The 24827-nt window shown below is 39.6% G+C and overlaps 1 protein-coding gene across 4 annotated transcripts in view; it reads left to right on the forward strand.

The window, feature by feature from the left end:
- The first annotated feature begins 4163 nt into the window (after positions 1–4163).
- The window catches only part of LOC139755166 (26S proteasome regulatory subunit 8), a 39103-nt gene continuing 18439 nt past the window's right edge, over positions 4164–24827 (forward strand). The window contains exons 1-4 of one of the 4 annotated variants that reach the window (XM_071673328.1): positions 4164–4314; positions 7328–7466; positions 20653–20876; positions 24513–24705. In XM_071673328.1, the coding sequence (XP_071529429.1) occupies positions 4297–4314; positions 7328–7466; positions 20653–20876; positions 24513–24705 (574 nt within the window). In that variant the 5' untranslated portion in view covers positions 4164–4296. Of the gene's footprint in view, positions 4315–4354; positions 4394–4534; positions 4559–4906; positions 4940–7327; positions 7467–20652; positions 20877–24512; positions 24706–24827 lie in introns of those variants that run through there. The other 3 variants (XM_071673327.1, XM_071673331.1, XM_071673330.1) reach the window with 3 other exon arrangements.

Raw genomic sequence — 24827 nt, forward strand, 5'->3', positions numbered from 1 at the left:
TATAAATGAGTAATAAATATTTACAATTCTATAAGATTTTGTGATTATTCGGTTCATATTTATTATGTTTTTGTCGACTTGTGGAAGCATTATGAGATACTTTTCTTGATCATTTCAATTAAAAAAGTGTTTCATTATGTCATATTTCAATTGGAAAACAAAAAGATGTTTTTAGCTAAAAGAATTTCTCATAATTTCTTGTATTGTTGAGAGGGTATTCGAATTTCTTGAAAACCTCAATATAAGGAACAATTTTCACTCTGTAAATAAATAATGAAAGATAATCTCTTAGAAGAATCTGTGATTATTCTGTTCGTATTTATTGGGTATCTATCGACTTGGAGAAGATTTATGAAATATTTTCCGTGATTATTTAAGTTATAGAAGTGTTTCATTGTGTCATATTTCAATTCGTAAACAAAGATTTTTGGGGGTAAAAAATTCCCTGAACTTATGCCTGCAATTTTTGGTATTTTTTTCAAAGTATCAAATTTTGAAAACTAAGTTATAAGGACGATAATTCATGCTGAATTTGAATATAGGGGTGAAAAATATATTGGTGGACATCAAAACATGTAAATAAGTAATAGATGTTTACTCTTTTAGACGAATTTGAGATGATTCGGTTCGTATTTCTTGGGTTTCTGTCGGTTTAGAGAAGCATTATGATATATTTCCCGTTACTATTTCAGTTATGGAAGTGTTTCATCATGTCATATTTGAACTGCAAAAGAAAAGTTTTTTTGAGCTAAAACATTCCCTGAACTATTACCTTGAATTTTTTGTAATTTTTCGAGATTATTAGATTCTCTTAAAAACTTCACTACTAGGACAATATTTCTTGGCAAATTCGAATCTGGGGTTAAAATATATGTTGATGGACATTAAAACCTGTGAGTAATAAATATTTACACTGATAAGATTGTTATTACTCGGTTCATATTTATTGGGTTTTGTCGGCCTGTGGAAGCAATATGAGATATTTTCCATGATTATTTCAATGATAAAAGTGGTTTAGTATGTCATAGTTGAATTGGAAAAGAAAAAGACTTTTGGGGTAAAAAAGATCTAGTAATTTCTGGTATTTTTGGGAGTGTATTAGAATTTGTTGAAAACCTCAATATAAGGACGAATTATCATGCTGATATGGGATTGAAATTTATGTTGTTGGATGTTAAAGCTTTTAAATAAATAGTTAATGGCTGCTCTCTTAGAAGAGTCTGTGATTATTCTGTTCGTATTTACTGAGTATCTATTGGCTTGGAGAAGAATCATATTCAAGATATTTTCCGTGATTATTTGAATTATAGAAGTGTTTCATTACGTCATATTTCTATTCATAAACTAAGAGATTTTTGGGCTAAAAATTACGAATTTTTGGTATTTTTGTCAAGATATCAAAATATTCTTGAGAACCACAGTATAAGGACAATAATTCATGCTGAATTGGAATCTGGGGTTGAAATACATGTTGATAGACATTAAAACCTGTAAATATGTAATACATGTTGACTCTCTAAGACAAATTTGTGATCATTCGGTTCGTACATTGGGTTTCTGTCGGCATTATGATACAATTATTGTTACTATTGCAGTTATGAAAGTGTTTCATCATGTCATATTTGAACTGCGAAACAGAAAGATTTTGGGGCCAAAAAAATTCCTGAACTTTTACCTGCATTTTCTTTTTGTATTTTTGCGAGGTTATCAGATTTGCTTGAAAACCTCAGTACCTGGACAATATTTCATGGTGAATTGGAATCTGGAGTTAAAATATATGTTAGTGGACATTAAAACCTGTAAATGATTAATAAATATTCACTCTTTTATAAGATTTTGTAACTATTCGATTCATATTTATTGGGTTCTTGTCGGCTTGTGGAAGCATTATGAGATATTCTTGATTGTTTCAATTATTAAAGTGTTTCATTGTGTCATATTTGAATTGGAAAGCAAAAAGATTTTTTGGACTAAAAAAATTTCTCGTAATTTCAGGTATTTTTGTGAGGGTATTAGAATTTCTTGAAAATCTCAGTATTAGGACCAATTTCCATGCTGAATTCCAATCTGGGATTGAAATATGTGTTCTGGGATATTAAGGCCTGTAATTAGATAATCAACGGTTACTCTTCTAGAAAAATCCGTAATTATTCAGTTAGTGTTTATTGGGTGCCTATCGGCTTGGAGAAGAATTTTGAGATATTTTCCCTGATTATTTACGTTATAGAAGTGTTTCATTATGTCATATTTCAATTCGTAAACAAAAAGATTTTTGAGCTAAAAAATTCCCTGAACTATTACCTGCAATTTTTGGTATTTTTTTCATGGTATCCGATTTTCTTGAAAACCATAGTATAAGGACAATAATTCATGCTGAATTGGAATCTAGGGTTGAAATATATTTTTGGTGACTTTAAAGCTTGTAAATAAGTAATAGATATTTACTCTTTTAAACAAATTTGTGATCATTCTGTTCGTATTTATTGGGTTTCTGTCGTCTTAGAGAGGCATTATGATGTTTTGCGAGTGTATTTGATTTTCTTGAAAACCACAGTATAACGAAAAAAAAATCATGCTTGATTTTAATCTTATGTTGAAATATACGCGGGAAGATATTCAAGCTTGTAAATAAATTATAAATGTTTACTCTTTTAGAAGAATCTGTGATTATTCGATTAGTATTTATCAGATTTCTGTCGGCTTAGGGAAGTATTATATTTTCCACAGGACACCAGACACGCCTCAGCCCTTCTACATCGACACCACAAGACCCCAGACACCTCAGTCCTTCTACATCAACATAATAAGACTCCAGAGACGCTTCAGCCCTTCTACATCAGCAAACACAAGACCCCAGAAACGCCTCAGCCCTCCTACATCAGCACTACAAGACTCCAGAGACGCCTCAGCCCTCCTACATCAGCACTACAAGACCCCCGAGACGTTGTTCAGCCTGCAGTACAATGAAACTTTACCAACACTTAAACTCTCCTGTAGGAGCGCCATGGGGCTTTAGTAAAGCCTCCGTCATCCAGCAGCAGCAACAAAGCAGGACCTCGGCAATACCTCAGCCCTTCTGTAGCAACACCAGCTGAGCCCGGAGAGACCTCAGCCCTATATCAGCAGTACAAAGGGACCCCAGCAACGTCTCAGCCCCCCTGCGTCAGCACCACGTGTCCTTGGTAATATCGCTTCTCTCCTGCAGCAGCAAAATTGAACCTCAGTAATATCTTAGCCCTCCTGCAGCAGCACCACATGATCCCGGCAACGCCCCAGCCCTCCTGCAACAGCACCACGGGACCCTGTTAGCCCTCCTGCAGCGCCGAGTCTCCTGACTCACTTCTTCAGTTGAGCTATCTGAGCTTCCGCACTTTGCAACCGCACATTTCTGAAGGGTGTCTAGACAGACAACCATAACTAAACGTTACAACTACTATCTGAAATATCTCGACCCCAGGAAGGGGATGTATCACCCTTAACGTTTCCCTGCATGACATTCATAATCCTTAGCCGCCTAACAAACTTATTTTCGAATATAATCCACCCTTCTTCGTAAGCCAACTGTGACTGCGATAGGGTTAAAAAGTATCTGGTCAGGGATACTAAGAAACCAATAAATCACGTTGCTTATTAATTTATCTTTGGTGTTGCAGGGTGAAATTTCTACCACTAGTCATCATAAATGATCCAATTCAGGTTCAAAGTAATCATTTTCAGCTAGATATTTCCAATCCGACCAAGAACACGAGTTAAATTCTCTCATAAATTGTCACTATTACAGTTTGAGGCAGCTTCAGCCTGGGGTGTGCGAAAATTGATTTGGATAACTTTCATATACGACAGTATATATCATTTTACGCATCTTACGCGGCATCTCACGTTAAAAAAGAATATTACGACAGGGAAATCCTTCCGTAACCTTAAAAAATGTAACAATTTGCACTAATTCAAACCGGTGCAATCTAGACTATAATAACTTCATAGAAGAAAATCTCAAGCATGTTTAAACAACCACTTTGGTGTTAATATTGATGCCTCGATAAGGCAATGAATTTCTCTATTTTATCAGAGTTTGAATTCTTTTTCTATTTCAACTCTTAACTAAAGTCTAACAAAACGTTGACTTACTTTAGTACTTCAGAAATACGATATGAATCAATTACATAAGGTCGATACCCCTTCCTTGATATTAAAATGAATAGACAGAAGTAAGTGGAATGATAATGGAAAAATATAATTGTTACATATATCAAGAAGAATTTGCTATAAAGTCGATATTCCGTAGTGACAGGCGAAATGGGGACCGCAGAGAAGGTAAACAACTGCATTGATAATAATTTTCCTCAAGTTTTTGACGTTTAAGTACGGGATGTTTAAATTCTTTTTAACAAATGTAAGAAAACTGGACTAATGATTAATATAGGAAGTCATGTTGTGTGTAGTTACCTGCTGGCTATGTGGTGGCCTGACTTAACCTTAGCACCTGGTGTAAGGTCAGAATTTTTCTGCACCTAAAGACGGTCATCGGTGCGCTGTTACCACATAGAACCGTGTACAAGTGAGCTACAGGTTTTGTCAGTTGATACCAATGTGATACGGTCAGCGGTCTTGTTTAAGATATAATGTGATCTAGTCAAGGCCAAAGTGCTGCCCATAATCCACAGGACAACGTCTGCTCGGCCATCCATTGTTTTATACCGTCCCGCAGGTCGTCTTACCTGTACTGGCCCACAGCTGTGCTGAGAAGCGTCTCAGTAGACATCAAGTTCGCAATTATTATTCAGTTATCTGATTGCTTTGTCTTTTCACTCCTTCAAACCACCTAGGACGCATTTAATCTTGTCGGCACAACAGACCATGAAATCCCCTAATCATCTGAGGTGTACCAAAGTAACACAGTGTCCTATCAAAACTGTCATAGATGTGTTCACGAGAGCAGGTAGTGTAATGATTGATATAAGAGAAGATTCTTATTTGCTTAAAATAGAACTAACAATTATGCCTTATTGCTCTCAGCAGATTGGTCTCCTAGACATCATACATAGCATTCTTTCTTAAACGGTAGTCCCCACATTAGTTAGAAATAGGCAAATCTGCAGAATTAGTATGTATTTTTGAATTAAATTCCTGTAAATAGGAGTATATTTTTCTCCATATTGGTGTGAGAGGGTACTCAGCTCACGAATGGCACACTCTTAGGGAAGGCTAGGACATTCATTGTATATATAAGCATAGTTGCTGGACTCAGCCTGCTTGTGGTTATGTAGTGAGTGAAAATTCACCTTCGGCAAGGATGTATAATCATCTCTTGATGGTAGGGAGTACAGTCTTGTTGGAGGACGTCTCACTACAAAGGAATCCATTATTTCCCTGTTATTGGAAGTAGTGCATCCTTGGAGTTGCTGGAGCTCCTGGAATAAGGGTTTTGGAGTAACTCCGGCGTTATGCAGTTATGAATGGTTATAATGATCCTAGGTTTTTTGTTGGTGTGATTTTATTCAGCATACACCTGAAGACTATACCCTTTATGGATTATCTTTTATAAGGCATGATTTCACACATTTCATATGTATCATTTTCATAGTTGTAAAATACATTTAAAATGTTTTTCTATATTTTACATGCATTATTTGTAGTTGGTAGGCAGCCACTGATCAGGGAGGTATATTACTGGTGATACCTGCCTGGCCATTGGTAGGGTTAGTGATGGCTGCATAGAGAGCCAGCACTTCTGTGGTTGTCGAATTGCACTTTCCATGTCACACATAACACTTGACAACACTTAACTCCTACAACTCACTCTTTATAACTAGATTTTTCCTGTGGTGAGTGTTATGCACTAGCTCTGCCTTTGGCAAAATGGTGGGAGAATTAGGCAGAAGTAGTAGGTAGGAACTAACACAGGAGCACTAAGTAGCAGTAGGTAGGAGCATTAGGAAATAGTAATAGGTTAGAACATTAGGTAGACACCTCAGGTGGAAGTAGTCATTTGGAAGGTAGGAGCCTCTGAAAACATTGTGCTAGAGTCGCTCTATGCCAGTGGCCTGTTAAGGGTGAGACACTAAAGGCTAAAAGAATAGCACGAGTTCACCACTTATAGAGACTTTTTGTCATGGCCAGAGATACAGATAGATAAATAGACATTATTTACTTATCATTTACATAGGCAGGACATTATTTATAAGTAAATGAAAGAAGATATATTCTCGTCAAAAGGTAAAAGAGAAATTTTTTTTGTTTATTGTAAACTTTTTACTGTAATGACCTTACATTGAGCTTTCTCAAATATTGATGCAGTTACGCTTTATTCTACTATTCTAGGGCATCTTTGGTATGCTGTTTATTATTATTTAGTTTCTAGGAGTATTTGTGGACAAGATGTGGAATCATACATCACCTCAGAATTTAAGCAAACGTACACTGTACTTCATAATATTATGATAATGCTTGGTGCAATGAAAGGGTTAAAATGAATTTGTATAAAGAACAACATATCTAGTTTGGATAATGTTTAGCATTACAGCAAGTGATTGGATGTGAGCAAATGAGGCCTTTATGTTTCTGGTGCTGTCTCTGATGCAGGGAACATTGAACAAATATGAAAGAAAAGTTACTTTTATCATTATTACTATGATTATTACTATTATTATTATTACATCTATTATATAACCATAGGATCCCTTCTCTAAGGGTTTCTGCAGCATCAAGACTGCACTACAGGCAGTAGTAGAGAAAGGATGAACCCTTTGGAAGGGAGAATTTCTTTGACAAGAATGTGCTCAGATGATTCAGTTATTTGACAAATCGCATATTGATAATTTGCAAAGATATGAGCGATAACATGAGAAAATGTTTCTTTTACAGAAGAATTGATTATGATTGTTCCTCCTTGCATCTCACATTTTGTGATGATGCAGTTTCACTCTCTTTGTTGCTTTAGGGTTGTCTGAAATGTGATTTTTTTTCTACCTGTATTGTTATGTTTCTAGTAACATATGTAGATAAGATGTGGAATCGTATATGAGTTAGGAATTCAAATGAAGGTACGAAGGTTTAAAGTCATGGTGGTGGCATGGCATATGCAGTAATATGTAATACTGTGATAGTAATATGATGCAATGAAAAGGTTCAAGAGAGTGATGAAATAGCAAGTTCAAATGTTTTATATATTGCCTTGAAAAGTATATTGAAGGGGACTAGTTCATCCTCATTTTCAAACATTAGTAGAAACATTGCTTTAGATATTACTGGATATGACTGTAGTAAAGCATTTGCTGGTTGAAACTGGTTCCATGGCCATGTACTTACAGCATTTACTTTTTGGCAGATGGAGCTGGAGAATAAGAAAGGTGAAGGGTACAAATCTTACTATACCCACAAGACAGAAAACCTGCAAGCCATTATAGCAGAGAAAATGCAAGATCTAAGAAGACTGCAGGCTCAACGCAATGAGCTGAATGCAAAAGGCAAGTACACTCATGATTACTATTTTAAGTTATATTTCATTATTTATATCAATTACATTTATTTTTTCATACTTGATTGCCATTTCCTGTGTTTGAGAGGTAGTGCTAGGAATAGACGAAAAAAAGCTGCATTGGATCACATCCATACTTTAGCTGTCATGTGTTATGCACAGTAACCACAGCTCCTTATCCACATCTAGGCCCCACAGACCTTTCTATGGTTTACCCCGGCCGCTTCACGTACCTTAGTTCAGTCCAGTGATTGCATGTCGACCTATGTATACCACATCATTTTAGTGCTGTCTATCCTGCATGCCTTTAACTCTCCTGCATGTTCAGGTCCAAATCACTCAAAAATCTTTTTCACCTCATCCTTCCTTCTCTACTTTGGTTCCCCATATTTCTACTTCCCTACACTTCGGACACACCCATCCTCTTTATCAACTTCTCTCCACTCAGTCATCCCATGTGTCCAAACTATTTCAGCACCTGCCTCAGCTCTCTCAACCTCATTCCTATCATGGGAATATGATCACTGTTTGGGAGGTCACCTTTGCGATAATATTTTCCTTTTCCAATAAACTTGCCGATGATACCGGCACAAATCAAATCAATTATTATATCTTGTGTGGTCAGGGTTGTGTGAACTATAAAGTTTGCTGCACACCAACCTTCACCTGGAACCATTCACTCTCCTCTCTTCCTGCTCGTACACAACTTTCATTCTTGATAAAAACTCACTGCTTATAGCAGCTTTCCCCCCACACCATATATTATTAAAACCTTCCACAAGGCATCTTTATCAACCCTATTATATACTTTCTTCAGATCCATAAATGCCTCATACAGATCCTTCTGTTTCTCTAAGTATGTCTCATACTTTAAAGCATTAAAGAAACACATAGTCGACACATGTACCACTTTTAAAGCCACGCTGTTCCTCCCCAGTCTCATGCTCTGCACATGCCTTAATCCTTCACTTCCTCTACCCTTTATTATTCTGTTACAGGACCCAATAACTCTTGTGCACTTCTCTTTCCCTTATCTCTCCCATGTCTTCAAACTTAACCAAGATAGTTCCTAAACACTGAGATTCTTTCAAACCAAGATAGTTCCCAATCACTTAGATTCTTTCACCTCTTCTTGTCTTTCTCCCCCTTATTTGTAAAGCAGTTTAGTACATTTTTTTCTCTCATTTTATAGGGCTTTGCAAAATCAATTCTTTCACTCTGTTTTCTTTCAGACACCATTACTTTACTTTTACTAGCATTCACCTTTAATCTCCTATGCTTACACAAATCATAAAACACACTTACAGACTTCTGCAACTCCTCTTCACTCAGCAAACAACACAGTATCATCCACAAACAGGCTTATCACCAGATGTATCTCACATCTATTCAGGTATCATCTTAGCTGCTCTTTTCAGTTAGGTCTTGTGCTTATTTAGGTATGGTGACCAGACTTGTGATTCATTTACAAAGCTGACTGGAATAACTTATGTGACTTCTTTTCTTACTTTCCTTGGGTAAATTGCTGTCTCTTATGTGTGATGCTTCTTTTTCTGCTAAACTCATAGCAGTTTTTATTTATGTTAACTGAGATGGCATGGGCTGCTTAGGCCCTAATCAAGGCCATCCCATTAATACTGAGTGTGAATGAATATGGCCTTTTTTGTCTTTTTTCCTGGCACTACCTTGCTGAAGCAGGGGGTAGCGATGCTGTTTCCTGTGGGACAGGGTGATGCATTTATGGGCCACCGAGGGTTGGGCACATAGGTTTGAATCCTGGTTACAGCAGTCGGTCCACAGTCAACCTTGCTGTTCATCCACCCTTAGGGATTGGTCGATAAAATGGGTACCTGGTTCAGGCTGAGGTTATAGATATCTGGGAGTGGACTTAGCAATGAATGGAACCATGGAAGTAAGTCACAGGGTGAGGGATGGGATGAAAGTTCTGGGAGTGATGAAGAATGTGTGGAAGGATGGGACGTTATCCCGGACAGCAAAAATGGGAATGTTTGAAGGATTAGTAGTTCCAACAATATTATATGGTTGTGAGGCAGAGGAGGGTGGATTTGTTGAAAATTAAATGTTTGAGGACAATACATTGTGTAAGGAGGTTTGATTGAGTAAGTAATGAAAGGGTAAGAGAGATGTGTGGAAATAAAAAGAGTGTGGACTGAACCAGGGCATGTGAAACATCTGGGGTAAGCCGTGGAAAAGGTCTTTGGGGCCTGAATGTGGATAGGGAGCTGTGGTTTTAGTGTATTACACTTGACATATTCGCCATTTCCCGTGTTAGCCAGGTAGCGTCAAGAACAAAGGACTGAGCCTGAGAGGGTAAATCCTTACTTGGCCGCCTGCCTCCGTTCCTTCTTTTGGAAAAGTAAAAACTGGAGGGGAGGATATCCAGCCCCCTGCTTCCACCCCTCTTAGTTGTCTTGTATGACATGCAGGGTATACGTAGAAAGTATTACATTTCCCCAGTACTATATTTGCCAATAGACAGTTCGCCTTTTTCACAGTTCTCCTAATGTGTAACTCGGGCCCTTAATGAGGCACAGTGTTAACCCTTAGATCTCTTTTATATGCAGATTCCTGTAATTTGACTCCCACTAAGTGATGATCACACCAAAGCCTTCTTTCACTGTCCCATCATCATCACCTTGCGTTTACTTGGATTGAATCTCGTCATCCAGTTATCTAAACAACTTAGGAGTTTGTCCAGTTTCCCCTGTAGGTGAATGCAAGAGTTTTGGAAAGAGGGGCAAGGATGAAGTCTGTTGGGGATGAGAGAGCTTGGGAAGTGAGTCAGTTGTTGTTCGCTGATGATACAGCGCTGGTGGCTGATTCATGTGAGAAACTGCAGAAGCTGGTGACTGAGTTTGGTAAAGTGTGTGAAAGAAGAAAGTTAAGAGTAAATGTGAATAAGAGCAAGGTTATTAGGTACAGTAGGGTTGAGGGTCAAGTCAATTGGGAGGTGAGTGTGAATGGAGAAAAACTGGAGGAAGTGAAGTGTTTTAGATATCTGGGAGTGGATCTGGCAGCGGATGGAAACATGGAAGCGGAAGTGGATCATAGGGTGGGGGAGGGGGCGAAAATTCTGGGAGCCTTGAAGAATGTGTGGAAGTCGAGAACATTATCTCGGAAAGCAAAAATGGGTATGTTTGAAGAAATAGTGGTTCCAACAATGTTGTATGGTTGCGAGGCGTGGACTGTGGATAGAGTTGTGCGCAGGAGGATGGATGTGCTGGAAATGAGATGTTTGAGGACAATGTGTGGTGTGAGGTGGTTTGATCGAGTAAGTAACGTAAGGGTAAGAGAGATGTGTGGAAATAAAAAGAGCGTGGTTGAGAGAGCAGAAGAGGGTGTTTTGAAATGGTTTGGTCACATTGAGAGAATGAGTGAGGAAAGATTGACCAAGAGGATATATGTGTCGGAGGTGGAGGGAACGAGGAGAAGAGGGAGACCAAATTGGAGGTGGAAAGATGGAGTGAAAAAGATTTTGTGTGATCGGGGCCTGAACATGCAGGAGGGTGAAAGGAGGGCAAGGAATAGAGTGAATTGGAGCGATGTGGTATACCGGGGTTGACGTGCTGTCAGTGGATTGAATCAAGGCATGTGAAGCGTCTGGGGTAAACCATGGAAAGCTGTGTAGGTATGTATATTTGTGTGTGTGGACGTATGTATATACATGTGTATGGGGGTGGGTTGGGCCATTTCTTTCGTCTGTTTCCTTGCGCTACCTCGCAAACGCGGGAGACAGCAAAAAAAAAGAAAAAAAGAAAATTTCCTTCATGATATTGGCATCATCTACAAACATGGCTTGGAACAATATGAGTCATATATACACTAAGAATAGTAGTAGACCCAAGACCAAGCCTTTTGTGGTATGCCACTTGTAATGCTGATCCACTTTGGGGATGCATCTCTTACCTGTGTTCATGGTCTTTACTTCCTCCAGTTAGGAGCCAGCCACTTATTCCATCCTGTAGATCTCGCTTTTTAATCAACCTGCGATGAGAAATCATGTCAAAGGTTTTTTGGTGGTCCAAGAACACAGTCTACTCATTGTTTTCTTTGATCTAAGATGGAGGTCACCTTGTCATAAAAGTCTAGAAGATTGGTTATGCATGACCTCCTTTCCCAAAAGCCATGGTATTTCCCATTTAGAAAGTTTTCCTTTGCAAGAAGTCATTTTTACTTGCCTTTTCATCATATTTAACTATGGTTTACAAACCATAGTTGTTTGTTAGACTGGCCTGTAGTTCAGTAAAGTTTAATGATCCCAATTTTAAATATAGGCCCAAAATTTGCCCTATTCCACACCTTTGGTGCTACTTTATTCACTGATGACTTCTTGAACAACATTTCTTGTAGTTTAGCAAGTGTTTCCATATTTCTTTCAGCATGTATGGGGAAACTTCATCAGGGCCTTTGGCTATAGATGAGTTAAGTGGTTTTAATAGCCTGATTATGTCATTTCTGTCAGTTATTATACATTCCAAGACTTCATCCCCTTCCCACCATGGTAATTCTGATGTGCATTATTGTCCTCAAGAAATCTGTTTGACTCCTAAAGCCTAATTAGTTGCTCTCGCTGAGTTTGTTCCTTATGACTTTATATTTAAGTTTTGGATTGGTGTTTTGGTTTTCCATAAAGCCTTTTTTGGAATCCTTCTGCTTCTACCTCCTTACTCTGCAATACTCATTTCCTTGCTCTACTGTGTATTTTGTATGCTGGCTGGCTGCAGTGTCTCCATGATAAATCCTGAGCTTTTGCTTTATGACACTTATTGAATCATACCTCTCTCCATTTTGCTCCACTCTAGTTGGCCATCAGAGGTACCCATATTCTGATGCCTTCAGTGTAGATTTTGTAGAACCTCTTGTAGCACTGGTCTGTATTCTTATAGAACTCCCACTCCCAATCATCACTCTCGGAGAACCTGATCAGTTCTGCGTTGTTGCCATGACTGTACTCCTCATTGGTTTCTGTACCCAGTCTGCTCCCCCACTTTCATCCTCCACCACTACATATTCAAAAACAAGCTCTGCATGATCATCGTTTTCAGTATGAGGATCATATATGGTCTATTTCAATGCTGCATTGGATAAAGATAAGGTCAAGTCTGCATGATGTATTATCTCACTGAGTTCTCATATGCTTTGTTACATGTTGATGCAGTCTTCAAGACAGCATCTCCATTGGAATATTAGTTTTTGTACTCATTTCAATGTAATTGAAATTCCCCATTGTCAGTAAGTGTCATCTCCTTGGAGAGAGTGCCTTATTACATCTTTCAACACCCATATTGTTCATTATTCTCATTGTCCACCTGTTCTGCATTGTTGCAGTTCTTTGGAGAATTGTGAATTAAAGATAATGTAATACACTCCCTACTCACTGTACTCTTCTTCATTTTGTATTTTCTAAAGGCACCATCTACTGATTTTCCTGGAATTTAATGGAATCCCTTATCAAGAGGGCTAAACCCTCCACTTTTAATTTATGTATCGCTTCTTGTTATTGTTTACCTCTCTGGACAAACAAAGTCAGAGTTAAGTTGATTTGTAAGTTTTGTCTCCACCTCTCTCACAGTGTCTGGAATGCAATCTTGTAGACTCCTTTCCATTTGCTACTAGGTATTTGTATATAGGACCTTCAGCCAAAGGCACTTGCAACTTGTTAGCTTTGGCCTTCTTGGATTACTAAAGGGCTGTTTTGACCTGATCTACTCTTTAAGAATGAATTATAGTTGAAGATTAATTCTTGGTTCTATTTATGTACAAACAAATATTTTTATATTATTAATTATACTTTGTCGCTGTCTCCCGCGTTTGTGAGGTAGCGCAAGGAAACAGATGAAAGAAACAAACAAATATTTATAGGTGTCATAAAGGATATTTCAGTTGTCTTTTTATTCATTGTAGATTTTTTTATTCATTTATTTATGTATTTATTTCTTAATCCCCTATCCCCAGAGATTTTATCCCTGGGGATAGGGGATTAAGAATACTTCGCACGTATTCCCTGCGTGTCGTAGAAGGCGACTAAAAGGGGAGGGAGCGGGGGGCTGGAAATCCTCCCCTCTCATTTTTTTTTTTCCAAAAGAAGGAACAGAGGGGGCCAGGTGAGGATATTCCAAAAAAGGCCCAGTCCTCTGTTCTCAACGCTACCTCGCTAACGCGGGAAATGGCGAATAGTTTAAAAGAAAAAAAGATGTATTTATTTATTTTGCTTTGTCGCTGTCTCCCGCGTTAGCAAGGTAGCGCAAGGAAACAGACGAAAGAATGGCCCAACCCACCCACATACACATGTATATACATACATGTCCGCACACGCAAATGTACATACCTATACATCACAATGTACACATGTAGATACACACAGCAACATATACATATATACACATGTACATAATTCATACTGTCTGCCTTAATTTATTCCCATCGCCACCCCGCCACACATGGAATAACAACCCCCTCCCCCCTCATGTGTGCGAGGTAGCACTAGGAAAAGACAACAAAGGCCCCATTCATTCACACTCAGTCTCTAGTTGTCATGTAATAATGCACCTGAAACCACAGCTCCCTTTCCACATCCAGGTCCCACAAAACTTTCCATGGTTTACCCCAGACGCTTCAGATGCCCTGGTTCAATCCAGTGACAGCATGTCGACCCCAGTACACCACATCACTCCAATTCACTCTATTCCTTGCACGCCTTACACCCACCTGCATGTTCAGGCCCTGATTGCTCAAAATCTTTTTCACGCCATCTTTCCACCTCCAAATTGGTCTCCCACTTCTCGTTCCCTCCACCTCTGACACAGATATCCTCTTTGTCAATCTTTCCTCACTCATTCTCTCCATGTGACCAAACCGTTTCAACACACCTTCTGCTCTCTCAACCACTCTCTTTTTATTACCACACATCTCTCTTATCCTTTTCATTACTTACTCGATCAAACCACCTCACACCACATATTGTCCTCAAGCATCTCATTTCCAACACATCCACCCTCTTCCGAACAACCTATCTATAGCCCATGCCTCGCAACCATATAACATTGTTGGAACCACTATTCATTCAAACATGCCCATTTTTGCTTTTTGAGATAATGTTCTCGCCTTCCACACATTTTTCAACGCTCCCAGAACCTTCGCCCCCTGTGACTCACATCCGCTTCTTTGGTTCCATCCGCTGCCAAATCCACTCCCAGATATCTAAAACACTTCACTTCCTCTAGTTTTTCTCCTTTCAAACTTACCTGCCAGTTGACTTACCCTTCAACCCTACTGTACCTAATAACCTTGCTCTTATTCACATTTACTCTCAGCTTTCTTCTTTCACACACTTTACCAAACTTAGTCTCCAGCTTTTGCAGTTTCTCATCCGAATCAGCCTCCAGTGCTGTATCATCAGTAAAAACAACTGACTTACTTCCCAAGCCCTCTCATCCAGAACAGGACTGCATACTTGCCCCTCTCTCCAAAACTCTTGCATTCACCTCCCTAACAACCCCATCCCTAAAGAAATTAAACAACCATGGAGACATCACGCACCCCTACCACAAACCGACATTCACTGGGAACCAGTCACTTTCCTCTCTTCCTACTTGTCACATGCCTTACAGTGTCGATAAAAACTTTTCACTGCTTCTAGCAACTTGCCTTCTACACCATATACTTTTGATACCTTCCACAGAGCATCTCTATCAACTCTATCATATGCCTTCTCCAGATCATAAATGCTACGTACAAATCCATTTGTCTTTCTAAGTATTTCTCACATTCTTCAAAGCAAACATCTGATCCACACATCCTCTACCACTTCTGAAACCACACTGCTCTTCCCCAATCTGATGCTTTGTTTACATGCCTTCACCCTCTCAATCAATACCCTCCCATACAATTTCCCAGGAATACTCAACAAACTTATGTTTTTAAATGTTTTAATTTAGTTTTTGTTTTTCCTACCTAAGTGGAGAAAGTGGTACATTTCGTGGTGATTTTACCATTGTTAAGATCTATGTACACTTCTAAAAAAGTATCAGCTCCTTTTGTCATTGATACAATGTATCATAATAGACGAAACCCTCTGAACAGTAATTGTGTACCCTGCATTACGTTGATAGGCTTGCTTTACTAGAATTTGTGAGGTTACAGAGAAGAGGTAGTAAAAGCTTTGCAGAAGATGAAAGCCGGCAAGGCAGCAGGTTTGGATGGTATTGCAGTGGAATTTATTAAAAAAGGGGGTGACTGTATTGTTGACTGGTTGATAAGGTTATTTAATGTATGTATGACTCATGGTGAGGTGCCTGAGGATTGGCGGAATGCGTGCATAGTGCCATTGGACAAAGGCAAAGGGGATAAGAGTGAGTGCTCAAATTACAGAGGTATAAGTTTGTTGAGTATTCCTGGTAAATTATATGGGAGGGTATTGATTGAGATGGTGAAGGCATGTACAGAGCATCAGATTGGGGAAGAGCAGTGTGGTTTCAGAAGTAGTAGAGGATGTGTGGATCAGGTGTTTGCTTTGAAGAATGTATGTGAGAAATACTTAGAAAAGCAAATGGATTTGTATGTAGCATTTATGGATCTGGAGAAGGCATATGATAGAGTTGATAGAGATGCTCTGTGGAAGGTATTAAGAATATATGGTGTGGGAGGCAAGTTGTTATTAGCAGTGAAAAGTTTTTATCGAGGATGTAAGGCATGTGTACGTGTAGGAAGAGAGGAAAGTGATTGGTTCTCAGTGAATGTAGGTTTGCGGCAGGGGTGTGTGATGTCTCCATGGTTGTTTAATTTATGGATGGGGTTGTTAGGGAGGTGAATGCAAGAGTTTTGGAAAGAGGGGCAAGTATGAAGTCTGTTGTGAATGAGAGAGCTTGGGAAGTGAGTCAGTTGTTGTTCGCTGATGATACAGCGCTGGTGGCTGATTCATGTGAGAAACTGCAGAAGCTGGTTGCTGAGTTTGGTAAAGTGTGTGAAAGGAGAAAGTTAAGAGTAAATGTGAATAAGAGCAAGGTTATTAGGTACAGTAGGGTTGAGGGTCAAGTCAATTGGGAGGTAAGTTTGAATGGAGAAAAACTGGAGGAAGTAAAGTGTTTTAGATAGCTGGGAGTGGATCTGGCAGCGGATGGAACCATGGAAGCGGAAGTGAATCATAGGGTGGGGGAGGGGGCGAAAATCCTGGGAGCCTTGAAGAATGTGTGGAAGTCGAGAACATTATCTCGGAAAGCAAAAATGGGTATGTTTGAAGGAATAGTGGTTCCAACAATGTTGTATGGTTGCGAGGCGTGGGCTATGGATAGAGTTGTGCGCAGGAGGGTGGATGTGCTGGAAATGAGAATCTCTGTTTGAGGACAATGTGTGGTGTGAGGTGGTTTGATCGAGTAAGTAATGTAAGGGTAAGAGAGGTGTGTGGAAATACAGAGAGCTTGGTTGAGAGAGCAGAAGAGGGTGTTTTGAAATGGTTTGGGCACATGGAGAAAATGAGTGAGGAAAGATTGACTAAGAGGATATATGTGTCGGAGGTGGAGGGAACGAGGAGAAGTGGGAGACCAAACTGGAGGTGGAAAGATGGAGTGAAAAAGATTTTGTGTGATCGGGGCCTGAACATGCAGGAGGGTGAAAGGCGGGCAAGGAATAGAGTGAATTGGAGTGATGTGGTATACCGGGGTTGACGTGCTGTCAGTGGATTGAATCAGGGCATGTAAAGCGTCTGGGGTAAACCATGGAAAGTAGTGTAGGGACTGGATGTGGAAAGATGTGGTTTCGGGCATTATTTCATGACAGCTAGAGACTGAGTGTGAACGAATGGGGCCTTTGTTGTCTTTTCCTAGCGCTACCTCGCACACATGACGGGGGAAGGGGATGGTATCCCATGTGTGGCGAGGTGGCGATGGGAATGAATAAAGGCAGACAGTGTGAATTGTGTGCATGGGTATATATGTATGTGTCTGTGTGTATATATATGTGTACATTAGGATGTATAGGTATGTACTTTTGCGTGTGTGGACGTGTATGTATATACATGTGTATGGGGGTGGGTTGGGCCATTTCTTTCGTCTGTTTCCTTGCGCTACCTCGCAAACGCGGGAGACAGCGACAAAGCAAAATGAATAGATAACCAGTTATTATGTTTTGCATGTTTTAATTATAGTGAATCAGCATGCTGCTCCTTTAGTTGAATGATATATTAATATAGTGAAAACATATTAACAGAAGTTAAATAGCCTTTTTTATTTCTGCTGGAAGTCCATGACCAATGCTAGTAACTGAAATTCATTGGGAAACACAGGTTCCTGTTCTGTTTATAACAACTAGTGATAATGACTTAAATAATGTTTGGCATTGGTAGTGCCTTTCTGGAAATGAAGACAGTATTCATATAGATCTGCTATTACTTGTTGAATTATAGTTTCTATCTATTTTTAGTGGTAGAGGATGTGTGGATCAGGTGTTTGCTTTGAAGAATGTATGTGAGAAATACTTAGAAAAGCAAATGGATTTGTATGTAGCATTTATGGATCTGGAGAAGGCATATGATAGAGTTGATAGAGATGCTCTGTGGAAGGTATTAAGAATATATGGTGTGGGAGGCAAGTTGTTAGAAGCAGTGAAAAGTTTTTATCGAGGATGTAAGGCATGTGTACGTGTAGGAAGAGAGGAAAGTGATTGGTTCTCAGTGAATGTAGGTTTGCGGCAGGGGTGTGTGATGTCTCCATGGTTGTTTAATTTATGGATGGGGTTGTTAGGGAGGTGAATGCAAGAGTTTTGGAAAGAGGGGCAAGTATGAAGTCTGTTGTGGATGAGAGAGCTTGGGAAGTGAGTCAGTTGTTCGCTGATGATGCAGTGCTGGTGGCTGATTCATGTGAGAAACTGCAGAAGCTGGTGACTGAGTTTGGTAAAGTGTGTGAAAGAAGAAAGTTAAGAGTAAATGTGAATAAGAGCAAAGTTATTAGGTACAGTAGGGTTGAGGGTCAAGTCAATTGGGAGGTAAGTTTGAATGGAGAAAAACTGGAGGAAGTAAAGTGTTTTAGATATCTGGGAGTGGATCTGGCAGCGGATGGAACCATGGAAGCGGAAGTGAATCATAGGGTGGGGGAGGGGGCGAAAATCCTGGGAGCCTTGAAGAATGTGTGGAAGTCGAGAACATTATCTCGGAAAGCAAAAATGGGTATGTTTGAAGGAATAGTGGTTCCAACAATGTTGTATGGTTGCGAGGCGTGGGCTATGGATAGAGTTGTGCGCAGGAGGGTGGATGTGCTGGAAATGAGATGTTTGAGGACAGTGTGTGGTGTAAGGTGGTTTGATCGAGTAAGTAATGTAAGGGTAAGAGAGATGTGTGGAAATAAAAAGAGCTTGGTTGAGAGAGCAGAAGAGGGTGTTTTGAAATGGTTTGGGCACATGGAGAGAATGAGTGAGGAAAGATTGACCAAGAGGATATATGTGTCGGAGGTGGAGGGAACGAGGAGAAGTGGGAGACCAAATTGGAGGTGGAAAGATTGAGTGAAAAAGATTTTGTGTGATCGGGGCCTGAACATGCAGGAGGGTAAAAGGAGGGCAAGGAATAGAGTGAATTGGAGCGATGTGGTATACCGGGGTTGACGTGCTGTTAGTGGATGGAATCAGGGCATGTGAAGCGTCTGGGGTAAACCATGGAAAGTAGTGTGGGGCCTGGATGTGGAAAGGGAGCTGTGGTTTCGGGCATTATTGCGTGACAGCTGGAGACTGAGTGTGAACGAATGGGGCCTTTGTTGTCTTTTCCTAGTGCTACCTCACACACATGAGGGGGGAGGGGGATGGTATTCCATGTGTGGCGAGGTGGCGATGGGAATGAATAGGGGCAGACAGTGTGAATTGTGTGCATGTGTATATATGTATGTGCCTGTGTGTTTCTAGACTATTCTGGATGATGTCATGATAGGCATACTTCTTGGTCATTGCTGCCCAAATGTGTTCTAGGGGGTCAGGCCTTGTGATTTTGAGGGATGTGGCAACAGCATAATCTCCAGATGGTCCTGAAACCAATACTTGACATTTGCTGTGTGTATGGGGCTATTGTCCTTTACAAGGTAAAATGGTGTTGCATCAGGGAACAGCAGTGCTCAGACCGAAGGGAGATTTACCTTTTCCAACATAGACACTTACTTCACACTTGAGAGTTGTCTCACACCAGCATCGGTTAGTTGCCTGATACCACCTGCGTGGATCCAATCAAATAATCCAGCAGATAGTCTGCCATTTTTGCTGTTAGTTCTCTTGGTTGTGCTCCACATCATATCTGTCAAAACGCATTGAATGTCAGTGTGATTAGCAGATGAAGGAAATCTTTCAATTAGAATAAACGTTTCTAAACACTGCATAGCAACACCACAGCAGGTTATGACATTGTTGCAACACCAGTGCCACATGTACTGTGCACTTTACGACATTGTCTTGTGTTTGTATCAGAATATGTTTTGTTTTCTGAACTAATCATGGTGCACTTTACGACATTGTCTTGTATTTGTATCAGAATACGTTTTGTTTTCTGGACTAATCATGAGAAAATGCACCACAATCGCATGTGTTACCTCATCAGTTGAGTTATAGATAATGTTGCCATATAGTAAATCATAATGTCCTATAGCATTATGATATACCTCTGATTACTTTCACTTGAATGTGATATTGGATTACTATGATTCATATTGCATTTGAAGCGATTTGCCTGTAGCCTCCAGTCATGCAAACATTTTAAAGGTGTATTTATACTTGGCAACCCATCTCTTGGGACTGCTATATTGTCTCAGGTTGCATAAATCAGGTGGGGTATACATGACGTAAGTGGTTTTGCATATGGTATCACAATTCATCCTAGTTCATTACATGATTTGGTGTGATATGGTGATCATCAGGTGCTAGAAGAAGGAAGGAAAGGTGCCACTCACAGTCAGAAATACCATCCCAACTGAAATGGTTGCTTATGGTATTCTGTTCTTTTCCAGAAACATCTGGCCCAGAGGGGTCAATACTTTTTTAGGAGATTGTAAATCTGTATCCCTCAATATAAAGATTTTCTTTGCAAGGCAGGCAAAACTTTACATTCCAACAGGAAATTATGTGATGAATAAATTCATGACAGCTTATAAATGTTCTGAGACTGAAACGTGTTCCCATTAATGCCACAGTTCGTTTACTTCGAGAGGAGCTTCAGCTGCTGCAGGAGCAGGGTTCATATGTTGGGGAAGTAGTCAAGCCTATGGACAAGAAGAAGGTGTTAGTTAAGGTTCATCCAGAGGGCAAGTTTGTTGTTGACCTTGATAAAAATATTGACATAAACCAAGTTACAGCAAATGCTAGAGTAGCACTCCGCAATGATTCCTACACTCTTCACAAAATTCTTCCAAACAAGGTATGTCTTAGTACCATTTATACCTCTTTCATTTACAGTATATTACATTGAAGGTTTTTCCACTTACATGAAATGTAAAAGGAAGTAGTTTGTGAAAGAATGTAAGTTAAATGATTTTGATGATGGTAAGCATAAACAAATAGAAGTTTAGTGCTAGTTATGTGGTTGTGAATGACTTTTACTGAAAAATATCACACAAGATATAGTAAAAGAAGATGAAAAGGTTGTACTGTTCATTTGCTAAAAGTGATATTATGGGAAGTAGGACAGTAAGAAAAACACCACAATTTTGGGAGGGAAGGGTGATTGTTGGCTCTAAGCAAGAGAAATTGGAATTTTGTGATGTTTTGTGATTTATTTACTCATTATAACATATTCCAGTTTCTTTTTAGACATAAATGTGCTCAATGCATTGTAAAGTTAATTGTGGATGGTGAGGAGAATAAATAAATGGAAATGTTGTACACCAGTAAGAAAAGTAGTTTGAGCAAGGAAATAGGTGATTTGTATTGGTATACAGTGACATGGGCATACAGTGACTGTGATTAAAGAAAGTGTAGCTGGTCTAGTTTTAGGGAAACAGGATGAAAAGTATAGGAAATGGAATTGATCATCCCTGCCTGTGTTAGCCTGCTGGGTTGGGAACCCCAGTTCTGCCAAGACAATTCCTACCAAAAGTGCACAGCCATCTGCCCCCCATGCAAGTTGACATAGGATTAATGATAATTGGTAGATACAGAAGTGTAGTTTCAATTGTTTTAGTAGGGATGATATAATGGAAGTTTATGAGTTTTAAAAAGTAAGCATATGTTAGATATATGGTGAGTAAGGGAATATGAATAAGCAAGACATTAGGTTATTTATTTATTATACTTTGTCGCTGTCTCCCGTGTTAGCGAGGTAGCGCAAGGAAACAGACGAAAGAATGGCCCAAACCACCCACATACTCATGTATATACATACCTATAATTCTCAACGTATACATATATATACACACACAGACATATACATATATACACATGTACATAATTCATACTGTCTGCCCTAATTCATTCCTGTCGCCACCCCGCCACACATGAAATGAAAACCCCCTCCCCCTGCATGTGCACGAGGTAGTGCTAGGAAAGACAACAAAGGCCTCATTCGTTCACACTCAGTCTCTAGCTGTCATGTATAATGCACCGAAACCACAGCTCCCTTTCCACATCCAGGCCCCACAGAACTTTCCATGGTTTACCCTTGACGCTTCACATGCCCTGGTTCAATCCAGCGACAGCACGTCGACCCTGGTATACCACATTGTTCCAATTGACTCTATTCCTTGCATGCCTTTCACCCTCCTGCATGTTCAGGCTCCGATCACTCAAAATTCTTTCATTCCATCTCTCCACCTCCAATTTGGTCTCCCCACTTCTCGTTCCCTCCACCTCTGACACATGTATCCTCTTGGTCAATCTTTCCTCACTCATTCTCTCCATGTGACCAAACCATTTCAAAACACCCTCTTCTGCTCTCTCAACCACATTCTTTTTATTACCACACATCTCTCTTACCCATTCATTACTTACTCGATCAAACTACCTCACACCACATATTGTCCTCAAATATCTCATTTCCAGCACATCCACCCTCCTCCACACAACTCTATCTATAGCCCACGCCTTGCAACCACATAACATTGTTGGAACTTTGACATTAGGTATATCAAAGTTTTTTAAGAATGTGGCTCAACCTATGCCATTGTATAGTAATGAGAGATGGAAATAGAGTTTAAATGTGAATGGAACAACATTTAATGAAATTGATGTTTAAACTACACAAATATAAGTTTGTTGTGTGTACCTAGTAAGTTGTATGGGAGAGTGATGATAGAGAGTGGTGGTATGCACATAGCATCAGATGTGAAGGTAACAATGTGGCTTCAAGAATGTCAGAGCATTTGCAGATCAGGTGACTGCTTTGAAGAATTTCTGTGTACTAGGTAAAGCAGATGATATTTGATGTTTTCTTAGTTGTATTTTTATCCATTTTAATCCATTCCAGTAACTGTACTTTAGTGCTGGTGACACAAGTGTTTCTTGGAATACCCTTTTCTTAGTATTACATCATTGTATACCTGACATCTACTTTGTATACCTGACATCTACTTGCTAAGATAATTCATGTTCATTTCTCGGAAAGCAAAAATGGGTATGTTTGAAGGGATAGTGGTTCCAACAATGTTGTATGGTTGCGAGGCGTGGGCTGTGGATAGAGTTGTGCGGAGGAGGGTGGATGTGCTGGAAATGAGATGTTTGAGGACAATATGTGGTGTGAGGTGGTTTGATTTAGTAAGTAATAATAGGGTAAGAGAGATGTGTGGTAATAAGAAGAGTGTGGTTGAGAGAGCAGAAGAGGGTGTTTTGAAATGGTTTGGTCACATAGAGAGAGTGAGTGAGTAAAGATTGACAAAGAGGATATATGTGTCAGAGGTAGAGGGAACGAGGAGAAGTGGAAGACCAAATTGGAGGTGGAAAGATGGAATGAAAAAGATTTTGAGTGATCGGGGCCTGAACATGCAGGAGGGTGAAAGGAGGGCAAGGAATAGAGTGAATTGGAACGATGTGGTATACCGGAGTCGACGTGCTGTCAGTGGATTGAACCAGGGCATGTGAAGCGTCTGGGGTAAACCATGGAAAGTTCTGTGGGGCCTGGATGTGGAAAGGGAGCTGTGGTTTCGGTGCATTGTTACATGACAACTAGAGACTGAGTGTGAACGAATGGGGCCTTTGTTGTCTTTTCCTAGCGCTACCTCGCACACATGAGGGGGGAGGGGGTTGTTATTTCATGTTTGGCGGGGTGGTGATGGGAATGAATAAAGGCAGACAGTATGAATTATGTGCATGTGTATATATGTATATGTCTGTGTGTGTGTATATATATGTATACGTTGAGATGTATAGGTATGTACATTTGCGTGTGTGGATGTGTATGTATATACATGTGTATGTGGGTGGGTTGGGCCATTCTTTCATCTGTTTCCTTGCGCTACCTCGCTAACCCAGGAGACAGCGACAAAGCAAAAATAAATAAAATAAGAAATAAATTCATGTATTTAAAGTTGAAAGTAATCAGCATCAGCTTCTCTTTTGACATCTATATGAGGGATGTACAAACTACCCAGTGCTTTAAACACTGAAGTTGGATCTTGACTTTTTAGTGAGTGGAATTGCATGGTAATCAGCATTCTTAGGAAAGATTGTATGTGTGTGCTGTCATACTCTGACTGTGGGAAGCAGAATATTTGAATGAGAAAGCCTTTACTTTGTGAAGCTGATGAGCATCCTTTAGTCAGACAAGTAAAAGTTATTGTTTCATGTTATGGTGTAATTACAGCAAATATTTGCAGGTTTATCCAGAAATAGACCAAATGTTGTGTGTAGGTTCATCTGGAAGTTCTTAAGTTTAGAATGAGTATGGTTGTTCAAATTACCTCCTCTTTAAGTACAGGATTTAGAATGAGTATGGTCTCACCATTATTATTATGGTTCATATTTTGATAGCAAATAGATATGCTGCAGTTGACAGTATTGCGTAACTCCCTTATACCTTGCATTATACACTTTAATGAGTTTACTGTGGTTGTAAAATCTACAGGTTGATCCACTTGTGAGCCTCATGATGGTTGAAAAAGTACCTGACTCTACATATGAGATGGTCGGTGGCCTTGATAAGCAGATTAAGGAGATTAAAGAAGTTATAGAGTTACCGGTCAAACATCCTGAGCTGTTTGATGCACTTGGTATTGCTCAGCCTAAGGGCGTTTTGCTTTATGGACCTCCAGGGACAGGTTAGTATGATGTAGTTTTTGCCTGAACTAAAGAGTCCAAGACTGAAATTGATCAGAAGTGATGTATTTGGTGAAGAGTGAATTTGATTGTTGTGGATGTTTTGCAGAATAGATGCTGATAT

This window comes from Panulirus ornatus, chromosome 18 (genome assembly GCF_036320965.1).
Source record: "Panulirus ornatus isolate Po-2019 chromosome 18, ASM3632096v1, whole genome shotgun sequence".
Taxonomy (NCBI): domain Eukaryota; kingdom Metazoa; phylum Arthropoda; class Malacostraca; order Decapoda; family Palinuridae; genus Panulirus; species Panulirus ornatus.